Genomic DNA, 23935 nt, shown 5'->3' on the forward strand with positions numbered 1-23935 from the left:
CAGGGCATTCATGAAAAAGAGAGTCTGGTACTCATTTAATTTATCTGTATAAATAAAGATAAATTAAATGAAAATGTGTGAGCGTTAATGCAGTGAAAAAGTACCTGTTGTTTATCACTTCCATTGAATGTGTCTAGGATGCTAATATCTGGATACAATTTATGTAACAGTTATGCTGCAAATTGAATCTACAGATCTGTATTTATAAAATTAAACTGCAAGGTGTATGCAACAAGATGCATGCACAACAATGCATATGTGAGAGACAGACATTGAGCCCATTGTGAGTGTAACCTGAGACGCAGCCCAGCCTCCTGCAGCTGTCAGAGATTCACGTCTTACACACAGGCGCCAATCACAAACCACACAGTAAGCACTGGGTATTAGTGCCACTCTTTAGAGGAGAACAATAATGCTAACAACAGCACTAAAGTTTCAGATCAAACTTCTGCCAAGTCCATAACAAGATGTATTGAGTCACCAGCAAATAAGACAATATTGAGATCTTAATTTGGCGAATTCAAACAGCAACATAAGTTTCAAATTGCTCTCTGAACAAAGTTTACTTCAAATTATCAACAGATCTTGTATATGCACACACAGCTGCTGCGTTTACTTCCTCTTCATTTTGTGCTTCCCCAGACGTGCAATCTGTCCCTCTGCTTTCTGTCCTTCTTTCTCTTTCTGCTCCTCGCCCACCCCTCCCTCCCTGCGCCAGTCCTGGCTGCTGCAGACATTTGATCTGGCTGCCTTGTGATAGATTGACAGGTAATGAGGAGGTTGAAGGGGCGTTGGAGACAGGAGCAGGTGTTCAGCACAGTCTTTTTGGCCAGCGCTAAGCTGCCATGTCCTTCACTGTTGCACCTCTCTGCTTTTCTCTCACTCTTTCCTCTTTTCTCTTCACCATCCCCCTGTTCTCCTTCTCAGAGAAGACGGCTATGCAATCCATCACGCCATGACACACTCGGACATAGACTGTCTTTATATGGGGAAAAACGCACGGGCAGTGAAAATAAATAGAGAAACGAACATCAAGTGGTGAGCTGGCAGAGGCAAACTGGGGCTGATCACTCAAAGTGAACGGAGCAGCGGATGAGACTGATTTGGAGCAGCCGTTAGAGGTGACCGATCAGTAGAGGCTGCTACTTCTGCTACTCAAATATAATTAAACATCTGACTTTAAACCTGTTGTCACTATACATGTCATACATTTTTTATTTGAAATATTTAAAAACTTTTTTTTTTTTTCAACAGTTCAAATATCTTTAACAAAAAGGAATACTTTCCGTGACCAGGCTAAGTAGTCAAGACAAATACTGCATGCAGAATTGAATTAAATAAAATGACAAATCATTGTGCAATGTGCAGGTAACAGTAAAGCCTTTGTTGAAGGAAATTGGGACCTGTTAGGAAGTCTTGGGAAAGATTTACAATCTGGCATTGAGTGTTCAGGAAATACGACTCAGAGTCATGTCACTACAAGTGACACATTTCTAGTATTTTAGTAAAGTTTTAACATACAGGGCAATTTTTTATTTTAGTTAAACATCCTGTATCTCACTTAGATGACACATAAAACAACACATAACTTTGATACAAAGCCTAACAAGCACCGATGTGGAAACATCTAAATGTAGTAAGTGCTTATATTGTCGTCCCAGAACCACATAACAGAGACAGTGGGGGAAACGAAGCTCGAGCCTATAAATCCTCCCCTCCAGTTTACAACCAACATTAAAGGACATGTCAGCCTCCTAAATCAGCCGCAGCGTAGAGACAGCAGGGCTAAAACGGTGCATTTGCATGTTCCCTCAAACATTCCTGAGAGGTGAACAACTGCTTAGCCACCTTCCTCCGGTAATACCAACATCACAGTTCAAACCTAAACTACACAATCAATTGTGCCATGAAACAACTGTCCTCAAGCATAACCAAAAGGAAAAATGTTAAATCTTCACAATGATTTTGTCTTCACATATGTTTCTGACATAATTTTAAAGGAAAAACGGCATGAAGTGGACATCATGGACAGTCTAGTCTTTTAATAAAGCCAGTGGCAGTCACTGAGATTAAAATGAACTGTTCCCAATTGTCACCTACTTAAAAGGGAACCTGTTTCTTGAAAAAAGTCATTGACGTTGACGCACTCGCCTGTCAGTTTATAACTCTGCTACTTTGGCTCACACACACCGACCAAACACCCTCCACCACACAAACACTCACCCACACACACACACACTTTAAGCCCTGCCTGGCATCAGCTGTCACACAACCTGTCTCCATGAACTAAGCAGAGACAGACGCTGTCAACTTAGAGTGCCTCAAATGCCCACATCCAGCCAGGCAGAGGCAGAGAAATCAAGCCTGTCTCCCAGTATAATTTGCACTAATCCTTCATGGGAGATAGTAAAGTCTATGGCATATCTGCCTAATAGCATCAGTCAGCGGCAGGTTCTAATCTCATATTTAGACCCATTTCCATCACAGAGTGACGACAAAGGCAGCACAAAGTGTGATTACCTTCTTATTTTTGCATTTCTGCATGACTTGACTTCTGATAATAGTGGAAAGATTTATATTTTTTCAAGCAAAAACTTAGAGGTTCTTTTTCTTAGCGATGGAAGAAGAAAGTGGTTTCAGGTGCCTTCAGAAGACAGGTGGACTGGGAGAAACAGAGAGGAGCAAAAGAAAAGGGGAGAGGGAGAGAGCCTTCAGTACTCTGCTTTTCAAAGCGTTTACAACCTGTGGTGTGTGTCCTGCTCGGCTGCCTGCTTTACCACGTGCATTTGAATACTGACTGGAGTGCAGTGCATCCCTGTCTTTCACACAGCCCCATAAAAGACGTCGCACAATGAGGGCTCTTTTCAGCCAAGAGGGGAGGCCTGGGGTAGGGACGCACCTCCCAAACCGCCATGGCACTCCAATGTCTACGGGCCACAAAGAGGCGCTAAAGCAGGAGGAATAATGAGATCAAAAGTACAAACTCAAAGTTTAGGGGAGAGTATGCATGTTGAATGTGCAACCTGAAGGAAAGAAGATGATGGAGATAGAACAAATACTGTAAATATTTAAGAGGTATATTTACAGCTCCAAAATAGCAAATACATTAGAATTTTCAGCCAAAATAATTTGGTTGTATGGGGGTCTAAAACAAAGGTAAGAATGCTAAAAAGTAGTTGTAGATTATAATAAGTTTATAATAAACCAATAAGACTAAAATGACCATAAAAACAAGTTCATTTGACTGCAATCTAATATACTATAATTTGCCATTTTAATCTCAGAAATTAGACATAAAAATATTGGAGAAGTGGAGAAGAATCCCAATAAAGCTGTAAATCAAGAGTTGGATAATAGAGGACTCTGGAAGAGGATCACATCACCCAGGATCAATGCAGACAGATACACACAAACACACATGGCTGAGTCCCCCAGTGCATCCAACAAACCAATGTATAACACAAGCATATAATTCTATGGCACTCTCATCTACAACCCATTAAACTCCCACTACCCCCAGCAGGACCCACCCAAGGGCTTAGCAAAGTCCCACCTCCCGGTTCAATCCTCCTAGTCTGAATAATATGGGCCTGTGATGAATGGCACCATAACTCTGATATCCACAATCAATCTCAGCTTTAAAGACACATCCATCTTGTGTTATACTGACAGTGGACTTGGGAGTGCGTGAGGGGAGATGGGGTGGGGAGTGGGGGGGGTGGATGGAGGGGTGCTTGTCCTGACCACCAAGACATAATGGGGGGAGGAGGGGGGGGGGTCAAGGGCAGGGAGAGGCATCACTGAGTGATGCCTGTCAGCTCACATCTGGAGAGAAAAATAAATGAGGCTTATGAAGACAAATGAAAGAGGTCTGTCTTTCTTTTTTTTGCGTCAGTAGTAAACTGGCCAGATAAGGTTCTGGGTTCAAATGTGCTGGAGACTGTACAGTACAAAAAGTGGTAGAAGTCATACTTTATTTCTACTTCATACTTTACTAAAAGGATAAGCATAATTCCTTCAGTTTTCACTCAATTAAAGCTCTCAATGTCATAAATGAGCTAGAGCTGATCTATGTGCTTTTACCTTACACTGTTTAAGTAAATATAAAAACTCAAAGTAAACTCTTCTCCCATCTCTCCCTGACAGTGCACACAGTGGTGGGGGGATGGTAGTTGGTGAACTATCCCTGACCTGTTGGAGAGGTCGTTCCTCAGTGACACAGCCCCTGAATATTGCTCTTAATGATGTACCATATCTTTTAACCTCTGCAGACAAAGCCAGGAAACACTACACTGTCATGGGTTACCCCCACATCTCCCTTTTCTGCTTTTCACTCCTTCACTCACCCTGTCTCTCTCTCTCTCTCTCATCAGCACCTCCTCCTCACTGCCTCACTGCCCCGAGTTAGACTTTTAATTATTAAACACACTTTCATGCAGTGGAGTTTTCTAGCTGCTCTTGTGGCTATGTGACGTGCCAAGGCATAGCATTTAGTCTGCTATTAGCTAGCTATAAGTGAGCACTAAATTCTTAAAAACAGATTGCATTTGCATTTCACTACATATATAATGTACCATCGGCACAGTATTAGGAAAAATTGCTTTATATTTAACAAATATACACCTTTGACAAGAGCCGTTCAAAATAAAATTACAGTACTTTTGGTTATGTGATTATTTGAGATTATTTTTAGTTGTATGTATTTGCTGCTGTATTTATATATTTATTGATAACGTTTTGTGATTCATAGCAAAAGGCGAAGTTTAACTGTCAACAGTTTGTCCAGTTGACAGATTTAAATGTCGCCTTTTGCTATGGATCAGACCTGGACAACTGAGGGATTACACAGATATCTTTTGTGATTCATGTTTTAAAAGCCACAGTATGTGGCTTTGCTGAAGGTTTTGGGGGCAAAGGCCTCTATGTGAAAACAATTTAATATTTTACTTTTTTTAAAATTATTTACAATTGATTAGATTGATAGTTGTAATCAGAATTTAAATAAAATGACTTGCACAGTCCTACATTGGACCCATTTCAAATGCATTAGTCCCAATATGCATCGTCTAAACACCAAAATCAGATTAGGGTTTAAGAATCTGCCCTCACTCAGTCCAATCTGACCTTGGTAAGAGAAGAGCGGCGCTTTCAGGTAACATAGTTTATTGAATGTGGAAGTGGTCGTGATAGGGTTAACCCTGCACAGGCTGATGATGGGGGTATAAGAGGCTCAGGATGAAAGGTGAATGTGTGATGGATGAGAGGAAGCCCAGACTGGTGCGCACCAAACAAGTGCACACACACACACTCTATGCTTCGATCTGACATGGCTCACTATTGTAGCTGACATACAAGTTACATGAGGTATTCCTGTGTACAGGCAACATAATGTGTTCTTAAAGGGGCCTCAGAGTTCAAAGGTAGAACTCCAAGTATCAGGTATGGAGTGTGTATGTATTTTAGGAAACTTAATCGGCTGAATACAATGATTTATGATATTGTTTATAAACTGTAACTGTAATAATATGAGGGTGACTGTAGATCAACATGTATATAATTACAGCTGAAAAAAAATAGTCAAGAAAAAAAAACAAAAAAACATTAAAAGTTTCTCATGTTTACTTAACTAAAAACATGGTATGTACTATGTATGCTGTGTATGTTAAACATATAGTAAGCTACACAATATAAAATGTAAGCAACAGGTCATTGTACATGTCAACAATGTCCCTCATCTTCCTGTGTACATTCAATGTTTAAAACTTTTTCAAACATTTGAGTCTGCCCACTCTCAGGTACCAACACTGGTGCAGCTGTGTGTAACTACAGGGAAGACAGAAAACATTACAGGGCTCTTTTTGGCACAGACGAGAGAGAGAGGGTGGAGGCAGCGGGTGGGGAGTGAGGGGGGCGTTCGAGGAGAGAAAACGAGGAGGAGAGAGAGTGTAAGGGCGGGCTCACAGCAGTGGGACAGAGGGCGGGCTGAGCGCTGGAATGAACTCTCTCAGGCTTTGTGGTGCACGTTTCCCAAGGCCCCCGCCTGGCCCCTTTGATAAATGACACATGTCATTCTGTCAGCCGGTGACACTGCAGCTGGGAGGCCCTGTGATGTATGGCCCTGCTCCAAAAGGAAATCTACTTTTTTCCCTTCTCTCTCTCACTCTCTCACCCCGTCTTCCTCCCTCTCGCTCTCCCTTGGCCCTGGCTGGGTGCATGGCCTTTTTATATGAGGATTTAGGTTTCCTTTGGTCCAATAACTTCCCTGCTCCCCGCCCCCACCATTCTGAAAGAAATGTACACAACCAAAAAGTATCTCAGGTCTTAAATCAAAATATGCTAGAACAAAATGGTTCAAAACAACTTGGTATAATTTGGCCCTGGTTTAACCCTAGATGAACTACAGATCTAGATTATTCCTGCCTTGAATAGTGTATACATGTAAAAAAAAAAAAAAAAAAAAAAAAAAAAAAAAAATATATATATATATATATATATATATATATATATATATATATATATATATATATATATATATATATATATATATATATATATATATATATATATATATATATATATATATATATATAAAAACACCTAAACCTGTATATAAAATGATATTACTAAATTCTGCAAAGTTGCCCTACACTTGCTCCTTTGTCCAGTTTGTTCCCAGCTTCTCAGCCCTCCTTATACAAAGCGGAGTGGTACCACATACAAGTTATGACACAGCTATTATGATCATGTAACCCGAGGAAAAAGAGGCCAGTGCCACTAGGAACCAGAGTCAAAGATTTATGGTGAAAAGGCAAGGAAGTAAACAAAACGGGCTCTTTAGCACCAGGAGGAGGGCAGGTGAAGAGGAGGGTGGGGGTGTGATTCCGGCCGGGCAGGATGGCTGGTGTCTCCCATAGGGTCATCTGTCATCCATGTGTCTAGTTATGGAAAAAAAAAAAAAAAAACTTGTATACAATCCCAAAGGAACAGGGATAAATACAGGAAAAGTAAGCCACACACACATAAGCATACAGTACAGTACAGGCACATAAATATTCAGTTTTCAAAGTAGATACTTCCACTATCAATCTATAAAAGACATATTTTATTTCATAAGTCAAATGAGCCCAGCCAATGATAGGGCCCCAGAGCCTTGCACTAACCCTCCCTTCCGAGCAGATTAGCCTATCACGGCATCCTACTGACCCCACAACTGCATGCACCGCCCACGCTTCGGGTGAGCCAGCAAACACAAGACCTTTTTTTTTTTCCACTTCACACACTTTCTGATGCTCTCTATAATCATATACTTGTTCTTTTGCTTCCACACTATCCTCCCTAGTTCCTACACCCTTTCTACCTCCTTTCGCTCACTCTCTCACTCCCTCCCTCCCTCCTTCTCTCTCTCTCTCAACGGCTGACCTGTTATCAGCACTGTGGAGATTTAACAGCCAACAAAAAAGAGAAAAAAAATAACATCAGGCGTGACGAAGGAACCTTTCCCAGTGTCGCCTCTCAATTTTTGCACATGGACACAATACATTTAAGCTTCTATGACAAGACAAACAGACCTATTTTCAATGGAGGAAATTGTAAACTATGAGCACAATAGTGTAAAAATAAAAGTACAAGAAATGTTAAGCTAGTCAGATCTAGTCGAGTCAGAAATAAAGGGTAGGCTTCGGGAGATTGCACACACACACACACACTAATGAGTAAAGAGTTCACTAGTGTTGCTATGGGGACCAGGGCTACTTTGACTAAAGGAGAGCAAAAGAGCCACAGACAGAAAGACAAGGGGGGAATGGTTTTGAGAAAAGAGGATACTTGTTAAGGTTGAGCAATAAGTGGGAAATGTACTGTTATCAACATGTCCATATACTCATGCTGCTACGAGACACACTATGATTAAATAAGTGAGTTAAATAACTGGTGCATTATCCTCACTTAGTCCTTTATTGAATGTTTTATGTAAAATTAAATACAAATATTTGCTGGTAAATTATTGCAAGATTTCTACATATTTATTTTTTTCACATATTGTGCAATTATGGTCTTCATGAATATCTACAAGACAAAGTGTTATTATAATTATTCAATAGAATTGCTCTTAAAACTTTACACTTTTAAAATGTATTTAATCACTGAATATGATTAAGAAATGATTAACAGCATAATGCATGTACTATATATCACATTTTCTTACAACTTTACATTTGACAAATTATGAGAAGGCTTGAAAATGCGCACTTCATTATATCATTATCCAAAACATCTGGTGTAACAAGTTGACATTAGTTTGATAAATAGACTGGATAAAAAGGGCTGTTTGTGAGACAAAGGGATCAGAAAAGAAACATTGTATGGCACTGCAACACTCCACCTCACTCCAGCCACCTAGGGGTCATGACCTGCCCACGACCCCATCACATGTGCACTTTGGCCATGCTGGGTGGGAGTGTGTTATGTTCAGGGTGGAGGGGGATCATTAGTGTTGAGTGATGAGCTATGGGCCTGTCTGACGACTTCAGGGTACCGACCTGCAAGGCTTTTGTAAATGCCAGAAGGCCTCCACAATGCAGCAACAACTGTGCATATGTGAGAGTGCATATCTGACTGTGTTTGGTAAAAGTAGGAGGGGGAGGGACGGGACCCCTGTTAACAAGCTGCCACTGTGACCCACAAGATATGGCTTTGCACATGTAGACAACAAACACAGTGAATCCATGCAAGGCTATTGCTGCCACATACCGCTAATGTCCTTCTAGTAAATATAAAGCAGCCACTGTGGCCATCTTGTTTTTGTTTAGTCTCCTTTTAGGCCAAAGTTAGTTTGAGTGGTTTAATTTGCTCTTTTAATCACAGCTGGAGGGGCGGAAGAAAGCAGCATGAGGAAATGAAGGCAGTGATATGACAAGAGGGCTAGTGTGCGGTGGCAGGATCCTGGGAGAGAGTTGTCGGTCAGCGCCGGAGTGAGAGGGAGCCAGTGTTGGGCTCAAGGTCAGCTGATAAACAGCACATTCACCAGGCACCACTCCGGAGGGTGACCAAGCTGCAGACTTCTCAGCTCTCCCCCTTCTCTCCTGCTCCCTTTCATTCACAACAAACCATTCCCTGCAATTAATCATGGGAATTGTTACACCATGGTAATACCAAAAACAATCTCCATGATCACACGCACAAACAAAATTTCAAATTGCTATCATCCATCTCACCTGCCCCAGTTAAGAGAGAGAGATCGGGGGGAGAGAGGGATTGTGGGGTGGGAGGGTTGTGCCGCGGTTAACGGGTTGTAGCCATTCACGTCGCTCCCATTGCTCTCAGTTGTAAAGGTCTGGCTTAGAGTGAGATGATGGTGAAAAATTAGCGGCAGGCAGCCAAACAAGCGGAGGCGCCAGGGCCAGAGGATCAATGCGCCTCATCCGCGGTGGGAGCAGCTATGTAAAACACTCGCCTTAAGTCAGCTGCATCCGGTTAATATTTAACCCCTCCATCCATCTCCACAAAGAGCGCTTCCCTTTTAGCTTTAGCCGCCGTTTACTTTGATTACACACAACCGTTTGGGGTGGCTAAGGCGAGGAGGCGGGTGGAGGGTGGGGGGCAAAGCGGCAATGATAAGAGCGATTTGCATGTGGATGGAAAAAATATTTGCAGGTTTGATATTGCTTAGAGCGTTGTACAGTGCCCGTGTGAGACTGAACAGGAGAGGTACGCCTCAAGAAAGAAGGGAATAAAAAACGAGTTAGAGGGACAGAGGTGAAGAGAAAAAATAATAATAATGTGGTGAAAAACAAACTGAATTTTACTCCAGGGGTTGCCTTATTTAAAACAAGAGATATGCAAATAAAGTAACAAAATAACAGTGATATTATCTTCCTCGCTCATTTTCTGTGGCAAATGATTTCCAGGGAGGAAATCCAAAACTCTAACTCCCAAGTGAACATGCAAATCCAACTGCGTCTTCTTACTGGGAGCCTCTCTACACTCGAGCTCATGTTGCCTTTTCACGTCCATGTTTTTTTTTTTCCTCTTCCACCGATTGAAGCGTCTCATGTTTATTCTGCAGCAGCAACCAAAACTGCATTTATTACACAAGCAAAGTAATAACTACACCGTGTCAACAGCCAGCCACATGAGAATGTAATAAGTTTGAATTTGGAGACGACATGTATAAGGCTAAATAACATGTTATTAGAATAAGCCGAAACATGAATTCTGAAGGTGTTTACGGACTACTAAATGTACGCTACTGCACAAAACAGTTTTAACCTAAGTGCGCTTTCAGAAGTTTACGCTTTATATTTACTTTTATTATTATGAAAATATAGAAAAAGTCCATGCTAACTCAATTCAGTAATATCTATTTTATTAGTAGATTCTTTACCAATGTGAAATACAAATATCCCAAGTCTGAAACAGTAAACTAAATCAGTAACTGCACGAATGATATTAAAGATGCATTCTGAGCACAGATATAGACAGAAAACACTACTCAATTGTCTTGTGTTTTTGGCTCAGGTCTGAAAAGTGTCCGTTAGCCAGCGGGGTTTACTGGAAGCAAGCCTTCAAGATGGGCAATGGCAACTGTTCATTTTCTCACTCATTGACCTCATCTCCTCCACTTTACAATGCGGAATAAAAGAGGCCCTATTTTAGCCAGCAGTCAGCCACCGAGGATGTAAGAAACTAGCATTTAGAGGCAAGCTCACTGCACACTGATGCATGAGATGTACACACGTAATTAAAGAAACAGAGATAAGATCTTTGAGGATATGTGGAATGTTTGTGCGATCAAAATCTTGTAAATTTAATGTTACTGCAATAGTGCAACATCCAGGTTACAAGAATAAGAAATTTTATAATGCTATGACAATCACTATATGTAATTAAGGAAAACAAATGATATATAGATGAATATATATCCATCAAACTTATGTTATGGCTTTGCAGATATTACTGAACATAGCATTTGCATGGCGCCGTTCAACAAAATTCAACAAATAAAACTGCAACCGGACAGAAGGCAAGAAGGCCAGTCGAGAAATATTCCAAAATTCTAAATATTCCCAAACTGTGAAAACTAAAATGTAATTATCAAGCCAACATTTAAAACAACAAGAACAAATGAACAAACCTGCAATCCACCAAAACAACAGTAACTAGCGCTAATGTGGCTAATGTGTTATTTCTCTCCATCAGACAGCTGGACCAGGCGTGGGCTAGTGTGCATGTGACTGAATATGTTTGTGTGTGTGCAGTGAGATGGCAGGCGGGGGGCACGAGGTTGGGGGGACTCGGCCGGCCAGGCAGTAATTCTTAATTGACACCTGTCAGGATAATGGCGACAGTCGCAGCTGTTGCAGGAGAATTTGTGTGTCGTCCTGTTCATCTGTCAGCTCTAATACCCGTCCTAAAAGCTGCCCACTGCTCACTCACCACGCAAACCCCACGCCACCCCACCGCTGCTCTCCAGATGTCATTGAGTAATACTTAATCATATAATTTCTGATTAATTTATACAGATGATTACAATTTGTAGTGATTGGCTGAAAATTAAACGTTAAACTTACCGAAATCCAAAGGCGCGATATATTTAAAATTTTCAACTCCATCAAGTTCATACAACTAATTATCTGGCAACGTGTTCTTTTCATGTTGCAAAAACACAAAATTGTATAACTTATTATGTGTATTATACTATCAGTGTGGTTACACACACTTATACGGTCTTATTTTTGACTGATAACAACACATCCTTAGGACAAATAAACTTGAGCGGAAAGAAAGAGATGAATGAAAAATTTGCAACATGTAGAACTAGAAAATAAAAGTACAACAGACATGGTTTAAAAAATGAAAAGCAAGAAAAGATTATGTGAAGACTAAGACGTAGCGGGGCGGAGAGGCAGGCTGGGTGTCCCTGGACGGAGCTCTGCTCCTCTGTAGTGGGCCCATCTCGTTTGTCTTGTTTGTTTGTTAGCATCAAAGCACTGCCTCTCACTCCCCCTGCTAACTGATGTAATGAGTGGGTAAGCTACATGTTTTTTTTTCCTGCGCTGAGGAATTCAAATACTTATTAGACAAAATATTCTGTAATTGCTCATCTTTTATTGATAGAGGTAACATGTTGAGTTAGGTTCTAACAGACTTCTCGTAGCCACTTGAGAAGGAGCTGCACTGATCAGAAGAGCAAATTTATCCCCGCTAAATGTAATGCTTTACTTAAGAAAATTTAGGATGTCATTTTCTTCCTTTAAATGTTTCTTGACTATTCCTCTTGAATGTTTCCCCTCTTATCTTGTTCACAGCTCAAATGATATGCCAGAAGAAAATAAAACCCTAACATTTCAACAAATTTCTATTAATAAGCTTTTATGTATTACAACCCAAGTGCGAAGCCTTAACAAAATAAAATTACTGTGCACCAAACAAATATTACATAGTAATTAAGCACACTTAACATGAGGCACTGATAACACTATCGGCTCAGTGTTTATCAATGCTTTGAGACTAATTCTGATTTCACATAACTTAAAAAATATTGTTATGATGCGGCTGCATTGAAAAATGGAAACAAAAATTCTTTATTTGGATAAATTGTTTTTCTATGGCAGTCAGGAGTGAGACTGCTTGTCAGCCCGGTCCCAGGGGGCTGCTTCTATCTGTTTTCAGACCTGATTTTCTCAGACACAATTCTCTTTGTGGATCCCATGACTTGCTGCTGTTTTTATGTGCTGTAAGAAAGGCAACAAAGCACATCTGGCAGCTTTAATGATATGATTTCCCATCATCCTCAGCCACCTCCATTATGACCTCCCACAGAGACATGCTGGCTGCATTTAAGCATTAGGTGTAGGTGTGTGTTTGTCTGTCTGTGTTTACGCTGCAGTGTGTGAGTGTGTGTGAGCACGCAGAGGCCAACAGTACACTAGTGATGGAGCAAACTGGCCTGAGGGCAGCTTTTGTGGAGAATGCCCCAGAAAGAACCAGGAAGAATCAGAAACAGAAAGAGACGAGATGGGCTGTAAGCTCTCTGATGTGAAATATGTGTGGACAGAGAGTGCTTATCAAACACAGATAAACGCACTGATATCCTCATTTTGATACAGTAACACTGTTCCCTTTTCACTGTTCAACAAGCCTAATTCATTTTACAAGATCTTGTGACTCTAACGTTAATAGGAGCGTAATTATTATCTTTGCATAATACACACAGTGCGCTGGTGACTCGAGGCATTAGAGTACAAGCAGAGCATGTTTGACCTTTCACTACCTCAAATCCCACATGTAAATTTAACTGTTCATTTCTGTGGGAGGTGCTGGAGCAAAAGTGACTATCGATGGGCCGATCGATGCCACCTGCTAACGACACGGCCGCTCCAATTAGCGTAACCTCGAGAACAGGTTGATCACATGTACGCAGAGGTAATGCACAGCCAGCATACAGTAAACATACAATACACCTGAGTTGTCCAGAGCAACAGGTTAGATCAATACATGTCTGATAACTTGTGTTCAGATTGGTTTAAGTGAACAGGTTTAACAGAAACACAGCTGGTGATGGTGGTGGTGGTGGGGAAAAGGGGGGGTGTTTTGAAGTTAAGAGGGAACAGGGGAGCACTGAAGTCAAGCCCTGCTAAAGAGGATGACTAACATGGCGTGGTTACCATTACAAGTTTTTCATTCCAGGAAACTAACACCGCTCTGGTCTAAGCTACAACACACACATACGCTCCCATTGCCCCCGCTGTCTCTGTAGCCCACTGCCTAACACACACTGTCTTTCTTTCCTTCAATAAACATACAAGTCATTTCTCAGAAGCAACAGTGTCATTAAGTCATTTACACTTTAACTTCATGGCCATTCTACTTGCACAAAATTAACTTTTCAAGATTGCTTGAATTCTCAGGAAAGGAGGTGGCATTCAGAATTTGGCAAGTTAAAAACACCTACAGGCATTTTAACACGTTCAGTATGCCAGTGTAGACATATGTACGAGGGCTGGGATGTAGGACGTATAAATCTTTGCATGCTGATTATTTTGAGGGGAGAATATCACACATTTAGTGTAGGCACAAAGGTCGCAGTGTAATCATAGCCATCTTGGGCATGCAAAATCATTAATCCCTGGACACCATGACGCTCCGGACTGGAAGAAACTACAGGCCTTTAGCAAGAAGACGTTCAGCCAAAGTACGTCTCCGCTGAGTTTTAACGCAGCCGTGATTTACAGGCAGCTCAGTAACACATGCAAAAGTGTAAAAACTTCAACAGGACGTCAGCGCTTTTAAAAAATGGATCGTGGTACAACTTTGGATTGCTCAGTTGAGATCAGGCCTGAGTTACGTCTTAATAAAAAAATAAATCTTTTACAACAGTGGAAATGTACCTTCTGAACGCAGCTGTAAAATTGCGAGAACTTTATGAAAATGCTCCGCTATCTTGACACATAAAGTAAGGGCGGTAATTAGAAGGATTTAAATAAAAATAAATGAGTGCAATGAAAAATTAGCGGAAGGAAAAAAGAGGGAGATTGCAATATAGCTTAGGAATTAGACTGGTTTAATACAAGGTTATAAGAATGGTATGGGTGGGGGCGGCGGGGGCTCAAGCGAGGTCATTAACTGGCATTGTCTCCTGACGTGATTAGTCAGGTAGCAAAGTCCATTTGTCACCTGCACAGGCAAATTGAGTTGGTGGTGCACTAGAGGCTATGGGGACTGTATAATATCAACTTGATTACATCAAGGCAGCTGCGGACTTGACACCTTACTGAATTTGTCAGCATTAATCGTTAGGGCCTGTCACAAATCCATCAGCTCCACAGATAATTAGGGCTCTCTCTAATGAAGCCAACGGGAAGCAACCTCGCCCCCCTCTCCACCCTGACTCCATAAGCACACACATACCATCGCCTTATAATTAACCATCAAAGAAATACAGACCACTATCTTATCTGCTCCTCTTTCTTGTCTCACTTCTATACGACGTTTTACATGAAAGAGACAGTCACTCCTGTTCTGTCATTTTTAATTGTGGATACTTCCCCCTTGACTTTTAAATGTAGAAATGTACAATATGGAAATAATTTGATACAATAAATTGAAAATAAACTGTTTCCATATTTACTGTAAATTATGTCATAAATTCAGACAAAACTAAATCTTTTTTTTTTCTTTAAACAAGTTAAAAAATAATTTACTAAAGATGTTGTTTTGCTTAAGACATGTTTGTTTTAAATACTTTTTTTTTTTTTTTTACTGAATATAACTCATTTCAAAATATATTAATTTCATTTTTTAAATTTTTTTTAATCTAATGTTTAATTTCAGCTATAGGCCTTCAAAAACAAAAAGTTCAACAATATAATAGAAGCTAGCATTAACAAAAATTAACAAAAATGAAATATAATATCAAAGGTAACATGCCGCTGTGAACGCTGCCCTCACACAGAGAGGAAGCCACAGGTCAGCAGCAGGTCCCAGAGGAACACGGGCGCCTCACCTCCAATTCAAAAGTGAGTTTTATTGTGTTACTTTGTGTGTGCTACTAACAGTATCACTGTCAAGAGCTTATCTCAATCCTGGATGTTACAATCAGTGAAAACTGGATACACCCCTCTGCCAAACTGCGATTGACCGTTACATGCCATGATGACACGCAGGGGACATTGTGATGGATCAATGGTGTGTGTGAGAGAGAGTACAGGAGAAGGAGGGGTCAAATCTATGTAATGGTTAATACATACTAAGTAAGCGAATACTGACTACAACAACCACCTTTTTTACTTACAATCTTTTGTGTGTTTTTTTTTTTACAATCATTACTACTAAACTGTTTATAAATTCACCTTCCTATTCATAAAGCATAAAGCTGAATAAGAGAACAAATATGTGATCCGCTTGTGTGTACATATAGTTTGGAAGCGTCTTAAAGGAGGAATGTGAGGCCCACTATTACTACTTTTAAAAAACTGTTTCCGACGTTAAAAGTAAATAAAAGTTTACTAGCACAAAAACGTGTGTATTGTATTTGCCATTTGATTTGAACAATAGAAATATAGTGTATACCCAATGAAACCCAAGGACTAGTTGAATGTTCTCCGTCATACACACTCCATCTGATCCTCCTCATCAGCTCAAAGCACCATCATCTTTGAGCAGTGCCCTGTTTAAAATGATAAAACCTGCTGAGTTCAAAGTCTTCGTCGACTGGCCCTCCTGTTCGACCCGCTTTGCACCTCATATTTCAAAATCTCTTTAAAATTCTGTTACTGTCTTTTGTTCACTCCAGTTGTTAATGCCTAACTTCAAAGGCTTGTGCTCATTAGCACAGAGGTAGAAACCCCTGTCACTCATTTACATTTGTTTAAAGGCTGCAGGGAGACGAGAGGAAGAAGGGGGAGTCCAAATCCAAACCACTACAAGTCAAAGTTGTCGGTCGTCTGCCAACACCTGGTTTTATCAGTTGGTCACATAGCTAATATTATACTAGCCTCCAGCAGTGGATATTGATTTCATTACTGGACTGATTCTTACATGGAATGTGGGCAGAATTTAGATACAAACAGAACCTAAATTAAAGGATTGGTTGAATATACTGCACTGCCTGTTGAAAATATGCATTCATATAAATATTTTTGGTACAGTTTATGTTTTATGCCTAATCAAACTTTTTGCCTTTGGGGACACAGACAAGTGGTGTTTGGCTAAAAGGCTAAACCCACCAGACTTGGCTGTCTTTTTGGAGGGATTTATTGATGTTTATTACAGATGAATAGATCAAAGAATGCCACATGATGCACGATCAATCACGCATCAAATCAAGAATGGCAATCCTTTAATAGAATAGAGGAAAGAAGGAAAAAAGCTGGAGTCCTTCTAGTTTTCTCCCCCTGCTCTCTAAGTCAATTATTCATCATTACTCACTCTTGAACCTCCAAAAGCTGCATTTTATCTCCATAACACGTTATTTAGTTTAACTTCAGAAGTGTATGTCGAAAAAAATATCCTGACAGTTTTGTTGTTCAGATAACGTTGCATAATTGTGTAGTTTTAACACAACTTCAGGGGTGAATTACGCACAGGATAAACTATGAATAATGGGATAAAAATGATAAATGTGTGCTTTAAGAAATAAATGTAAACTTGCATGTGAACTTTTAAATACGATATAAAGTGAGAGTTAAATGCTGGACTGGCCAGAGGGGAGTGTGTTGTGTGTTGTGTGTTCGGGGTATACCTGCTGAGCGCCGCGGCTCTTGCTGCTTTCTCCTCGGCATAGTGACCGTCACTTTCCACGATGCTTCTCATGCAGGAAAAAAGACACAATGAAAGTCTCTCAGTTTAGAAAAAACATCCCGTTCTTTGAAGTGAATGGATCGAATGTCTTTTTCTTCGTTTTGCTTAGTCTTTGTGGAGTTTTCAGAGAGCGCGAGATTTGGGTCGAAGCTGCTTCTTATGACACCTTCATGTCCATCAAAGATCGTCTTCCTCGTTGTGCATCATGGCAGACTTAAAAGGGGTAAAAGCACTCAAAATCCTCGGTATGTAATGAGTTTGTTTGCTTTTTACACAAACTCAAAATAAATGAACTCTGTAAAGAATAAGTCCCGAGTGAGTGCAGCGCACACTTGTGACAAGTAACTTATCCTCGTGTTTCTTTCTTTTCCTTTGCCACAATCCTGAAAGAGAGAGAGATGAGACAGGACAAACAGGCGTTAGATAGGTTAGTGTCAGTCCCAGTGTACCGCGGCCACCACGCCACCTCAGCCCAGATCGAGCTCACCACTCCGGACACACTTTTCCTCCCTCCCCGCCTGTCCCCCGCTTTACTCCATTCCAATGTGAAAACAGAATAAAAACACACAGCGGATATCTTTTATTACTTACGTTTTACGAGTCGCTCATCTCATTGTATCTCGGACAGTTTTTTGGAGAAGGGGTGGCTGCTTGATGCGGTGGGGATCACTTGGAGAGAGGGAGAGCGAAGGGGGAACAAACAAGACGCAGGCGCATCCAAGCTTTGCCAACAACCACGACACGGACTCAAATATTTATATGTTTCAAAAATCTCCACAAGAATATATGTCGCAGATTTAAAGAATAAACGTGTGACTCTGAGTATCCGAGAGGTCTTCGCTAAAAAAAGGAAAATGGAAACGGCGGTGGGATCCAGGAGCTGTTTCAGACAGCCTCAACTGATAGACAGACGCATCGAGTGGCTTTTCCTGCTACATTTTTACTCCTCCCTCTCTACGAGCGTCACCCCTGACAGAGGAGCCTACCTGTCAATCTTTTTAATTGTCTTGTTTTCCCCCTCTCCCTCCTTCCTCTCTCTCTCTTTCTCCCATCGCTCTACAAAAATCCCACAAAAGGAAATGATCCACATGGAACTTAAAGCCAGATAAAAGTTACAAACTGCGCGCAGCAACAAGCATGCGTGACATGAGGCTTAACTTAGATGTCACCAACTAATGGCGTTAAGCACAAAAGGGCTGGGACAATGGCTTTACTGTGTTGGGATACAATAATAAAACCTAGTCTTAAATGAAAAATATGTCACGTGACAAATGGTAAAACTGAAATATCTGACAAAGAAATAGTTGTGCTTAAAGATGTACTTGTGTCAGTCTGACGCAGACACCATCACTATCTCTGTGCTACATTGTGCACTGTAGGTTAAGCAAAAGTAATAAAACATATAGTAAGGTCGTTGTTGCAGGATGAGGATTGATTTGTTTCACCTTACTAGGAAGTGAGCGCTGTGTCCGGGAAGGGGAGGGACTCAGCCAGATAACTCTTGAGTGTGCCTCTTACAGAGCTACAGGCTACACGTCGATAGCCCCGTTAAATGCTAAATACTGCGTGCTTTGCCTAGTTCTTGTGTTTTATGGTAGATCTAAAGGGGCTTTTCTTTCACTGAGGTCCGTGAGCGAGCGGTTTGGCCTGGTCCCGCCTGCGCACGCGGAGTAAAAAGCCCTACAGCGCAGGCTAATGGCATGACGGGCTTATTACTACTAGCTGCTGTAAAGTCAAGTTGGCCGTGAACTTTGCCATGTCCACGTCTTCATTGCTTTCTCTAAGAAGCGGCACGGCTGTGCTTCGCTTATTCGGAGCGAGACGAGGAGGAAAAGGGGCACTTTCGTGCGGACTTTCTGTGCCTGCTCGGCACTACATCATAGACATGTCCTACTCCGCGCACTTCATGGATTACCGAGGGACCTCTATACCCGGCTCTATGAAAAAGCTAGTAGTTACCAAGCTTAGTCCACATTTCCGAGAGGCTGTTTCCGTACAAACCGTGGCCGTGCCGACACCAGGAAACGAGGAGCTGCTCGTTAGAAATCGGTAAGTTGCTTGTCTGAAAACAGCATGCGTCAGGCAGGATGCACGTCTCCAACAGCCTTTCCTAAAAGCCCATAGTAAACCACCCCAATGCACTCCTTCAATCCAAACGATAGCGTGTGTCAAAACGCAGTTTAGAAGTTGTAAAAAGGAGTCGGCTTACCTTGTTTTAGCCATATCCAGTTGTACCTGCGGTCATCATCACAAGGTGGCAAAATCTGTGAGGGATAAGCGTTGTTCTGTAATTCCAAGTTCCGCCCTCGCTGCATTTGTCTATCAATCCATCTCGGCATCTCTCTCTCTGTCTCTCCCTCCCTCTCTCTTGTCTCTACGTCACCAACCTGCAAACAGAAAAGGGCGCACGCAGACATCAGGACATGGAGATGATGGAGAAGAACGAGCAGAGAGCACAATCTGGAGCCGCGGATTTCTCTCCTCAGCAGCCGCTGAATGTAGCCAATACAACAAATATCATCTGAGCGGCCAGAGGAAAAAAAAAACACATGCGTTTGACTTATTTAAAATGTAGCCGATACAATAAAAACGGAAATAGCCCGTATTGACACTAAACATTTTACTCTGCTTAAAATAAATATCAGTGCAGGGCAGCAGGATATATATTTATTAATATTATTTTGCTTCTGCTTTGACTTGTGTTTACAGTGCAGATGGGTTTAAGTTAATACATTTAATGCCTTTAAAATGTATCTCTAAGCTATATCAGATTGCAGAGGGTGGCATCAAATTTATAGCACACATAAGACACAACACAGTAAAAAAAACAAAAAAAAAACAGGCATGTTTCTTATAAAAATTATTCACTTAGTTTGCCAAAGTAAATTGTTAAATGAGCGTATTGCAATGCGTTTAACATATGTACATTTTAAGATAAAATAGTCTCACAATATACATATAGAGTCAAATGAGATGGTTCAGTAATGTTCTGATTTCGCATGTGTAACTCACAAAAGCATTTAGTATGAGCTCAAACTAACGTGTGGTGGGCACAGTAATGAGACACAGCATGCCGCCGCTCTAAAAGACAGTAAATGATTTATTTATACTTTCCTTTCTCACATATTTGTTTCTGTAACCAAAGTAAGATAAAAACAAGCCGTCTGGGTTTGGAGCCGATGGAACTATCTGAGATTTTTAAAGTGCAGTTTGTTGTGGGTGTCTGTGAAGACAATGAATCATGACATCATGCAATGTGTTTTGTGATACAAGCCTTTCCCTGTCAGAGCACGACTGTTCTTTTCAGGAGAGAGCAGAATCATTGCCAAAACAAACCTGAGTGTTTGTACCATACAGACGGGTGGAGAGGAGACAAATCAAGTCCTGACCTCCCTAATCTAGAAAATAATATGTCTTACTTGAATGAATGAGCACAGAGATGTTTGACTGTAACTGCAATAATTATATCACATCCCTGTTTTATGTCATGTTTTCCAGTTTTGTGGGAATCAACGCCTCTGACATAAATTACTCTGCTGGACGCTATGACCCCACAGTGAAACCTCCTTTTGATGCTGGTTTTGAAGGAATCGGCGAGGTCGTTGGCCTTGGCCTCAGAGCCAGCTCAGAGTACACCATCGGGGACACTGTGGCCTACTTCCGCAACGGGGCATTTGCCGAGTACACAGTAGTGCCAGCCAAGGAGAGTGTACGCATCCCCTTAGTCAAACCTGAGTTCCTCACTTTGCTGGTCAGTGGAGCTACTGCTTATATTGCACTGAAACGTCTGGGAGATCTGACCAAAGGTGAGACTGTGTTGGTCACAGCAGCTGCAGGAGGAACTGGACAGTTTGCAGTGCAGTTTGCCAAGCAGGCCGGGTGCCATGTTATCGGGACTTGTTCCTCTAATGAGAAAGCTGGCTTCCTCAAATCCATTGGTTGTGACAGACCAATCAACTACAAAGTGGAAAACCTGAGCGAGACGCTGAGGAAAGAGTACCCAAAAGGCATAGATGTGGTGTATGAATCTGTCGGTGGCAGTACATTAGAGCTGGCGGTGAATTGTTTGGCTAAAAAGGGGAGACTCATAGTTATTGGCTTCATCTCAGGGTACCAGTCTGCTTCAGGGATCCCAGCCTTTAAAGGAGCCACGCTGCCGGTCAAGCTGCTGCAGAAGTCGGCTAGCATGCGTGGTTTCTTCCTGCCTCATTTCTTAAGCGACTATGGAGAGGCGCTGGCTAAAATGATGCAGCTGATGGCCAAAGGGAAGCTGGTGTGTGAGGTGGACTGTGGGGATTTGGTAGAGGAGGGGAGGTTCTCAGGTCTGGAGTCAGTGTTTCGAGCTGTGGACTACATGTATGCTGGGAAAAACCTGGGCAAGGTGGTGGTGGAGGTAGCACCTGCCGCGCAGAGCACTAGTAAACTGTGATTTATTACACTGCTGCACAAATCATACATGAAGGAAATTGATTGAGAAACTGACATATTACTATAGAAATTATAGCCTAACATTTCAACAACTCGCCTTAAATGTAACAGTTAAAGACCAGTTACAAGTCAATTCATTAGTTCAATTGTAGGAATTAAATCCATAAAATAAAATAAGCTCTAAACATAAATGTTTTATACATTTATACAATTTGTTTGATTATAATCATGTGTTAATTCAGTACACAAACTTTTAGTCTTGAAATGTTGATTCATTGCAATTTGCATATTCATGTTTTATGAATATACTGTGAGTTACTCTGAAGTGCTGCAATCCTGGGTCACCCTTTGGAACTAGAATTTATTTTTGTAGGTGATTAATACAATATACTTTTACATAAATAAACACTACAAATAATTTCATATTCTTTGCTTTCCATATTTTGTTCAGTAAGTCTTAATATCCCCTTTCACTGTGGTTGTAACCTACTCAGAGCCCTATAAATATTCAGATTACTGTCAGAAGCAGTAGCCACTGTAATTTCTGCTAAAATATTTCTGGCCCACCTACACATCTAAAAGTATTTGAGACCCGCTGCCACTACATGCTTGCTTTTAGCACTCTCCAGCACTTTATCTCCCATAAATATTTGATGATATACTTCATTGTTTTTCTAATAGGGGCTTACATTGGTATGTGCTTGTCAAAAGTGAATTCAGTGGCTGCAGGTGTGCTTGGTATTTCATTGCCTGTTTGTGGCTGACAGAAACGGCATTCACACAATCAATCTTTTTATCCGTATGCCCCGGAGCCGCACATAATATAAAAAAATTAAGTTCGGCTAAAGAGAAGTTGGACTGGAAAATGCCATTACTTCTCTCCACACCACAAGTACAGAAAAAACACTTATAGTGAATGTAGTACGGAATGGCCTCTGACATCTTGCATTTTCATTATTTGTATGAGATCTGGCTTCAAAAGCCTGCAATGAAATATCCCTTAGGAATTTATATTTCTGCTTAACATATATTTGTTTTATTTGATGATACACTATTAACCAACACTTTTTTTTAATGACAATTCTTTTAGAAAATATATGTAGACTAAAATTATAAATTTCCATATATTGTGACCTTTTGAATGGCATTTACAGACATCTTTTAAAAATAGCAAACTTTCAGAAATTATTTGAATTTTACGTTCCCAAAAAATCGGGAATTGTGTGGACATGTTATTTGTACATATTTAATTCAATTCCAACAGTAACACTTGCTAACACTGAAGGCTGTACTGTAAGCTTAGTGTGTGTTGTCTAAGAGAAACACCTGTTCATACCTGGCAGGGAGGGCTGTATGCTCCATGCACTGTGAACATGTTATTTCCTCATCCAGGTGGCCACTCAAAATATAACCCAGTGTGAAATGCATTACAGGTGTGACCCCAGCATGCAAAGCTGCTCCCTTCTCCAGACGGTGCAGGAAATCAGGAACACACCAGGTTAGGACTGCGTTATATCCACAACAAATAGGTACCACACTCAGTTCATGTAATGCACTGGTCATTGGGGTAATACACACTGTTCTGCTGATTTTGTGTAATGTTTATCATAGCATAAATATTCTTAGCAGCAAATCACTCGTGGCCGACTATTTAAAATATATGTTCATCAATTAAATTTATAATCACAACAGATTATGTGTAATTGGATTAATTCAGCAAACAGGAAAGTTACTTAAAATATTTTTTTGTAGAGTAAAATGTATTGTGTTGAATATTAAATCACTACTAATTATAATACCAACCTGACACAAAATCCAACACACTGATATCAAAACATGTTTCCTCATTCATATAGTGGACCCAAGGAAAAGTTTGTTTCAGCAACGTAAAATAAATCTGTCCCTTAAAAAAGGAAATAAAATTTTTTTGGAAAATTGCTTATTTACAGTCTGTTAATGCTGTTGAAAATTGTTACACCCTCTGTATAACTATGGTCTAAAAGTAAACATTTAACCAGTATTACCATTTTAAACATACACTGGACTATGACAGTGTTACACGATTACACAAAGACAGTGTCAAGTTATAGTCACACTTGTCAGAGTTGTTTGCCTGTGCATTAAGAAGTCGATGCAAGCTCTTACATGCCTGCCCTGAAAAGGTGAGAAAGTCGATGATGCACGTGAACATTGAAATGAATTTACCTCA

The 23935-nt window shown here is 40.7% G+C and overlaps 2 protein-coding genes across 3 annotated transcripts in view; one reads left to right on the forward strand and one right to left on the reverse strand.

The window, feature by feature from the left end:
• Window positions 1-19685, reverse strand: part of LOC117383325 (teashirt homolog 1-like) — a 33289-nt gene extending 13604 nt beyond the window's left edge. Inside the window, exons 1-2 of one of the 2 annotated variants that reach the window (XM_055227582.1) lie at window positions 19508-19685; window positions 17240-17681 (exon numbers count right to left, since the gene is read on the reverse strand). In XM_055227582.1, coding sequence (XP_055083557.1) covers window positions 17240-17279 — 40 coding nt within the window. In that variant the 5' untranslated portion in view covers window positions 17280-17681; window positions 19508-19685. Of the gene's footprint in view, window positions 1-17239; window positions 17682-17889; window positions 18378-19507 lie in introns of those variants that run through there. The other variant, XM_033980475.2, reaches the window with a different exon arrangement.
• Window positions 18776-23657, forward strand: LOC117383869 (prostaglandin reductase 3-like). The gene is made up of 2 exons (XM_033981110.2): window positions 18776-19347; window positions 20797-23657. The coding sequence occupies exons 1-2, from the start codon at window positions 19055-19057 to the stop codon at window positions 21725-21727; spliced, it is 1224 nt and encodes a 407-aa protein (XP_033837001.1). The 5' UTR covers window positions 18776-19054; the 3' UTR covers window positions 21728-23657.
• Window positions 23658-23935: the final 278 nt, after the last annotated feature.

The sequence above is a fragment of the Periophthalmus magnuspinnatus genome, chromosome 16 (assembly GCF_009829125.3).
Source record: "Periophthalmus magnuspinnatus isolate fPerMag1 chromosome 16, fPerMag1.2.pri, whole genome shotgun sequence".
Lineage (NCBI taxonomy): Eukaryota > Metazoa > Chordata > Actinopteri > Gobiiformes > Gobiidae > Periophthalmus > Periophthalmus magnuspinnatus.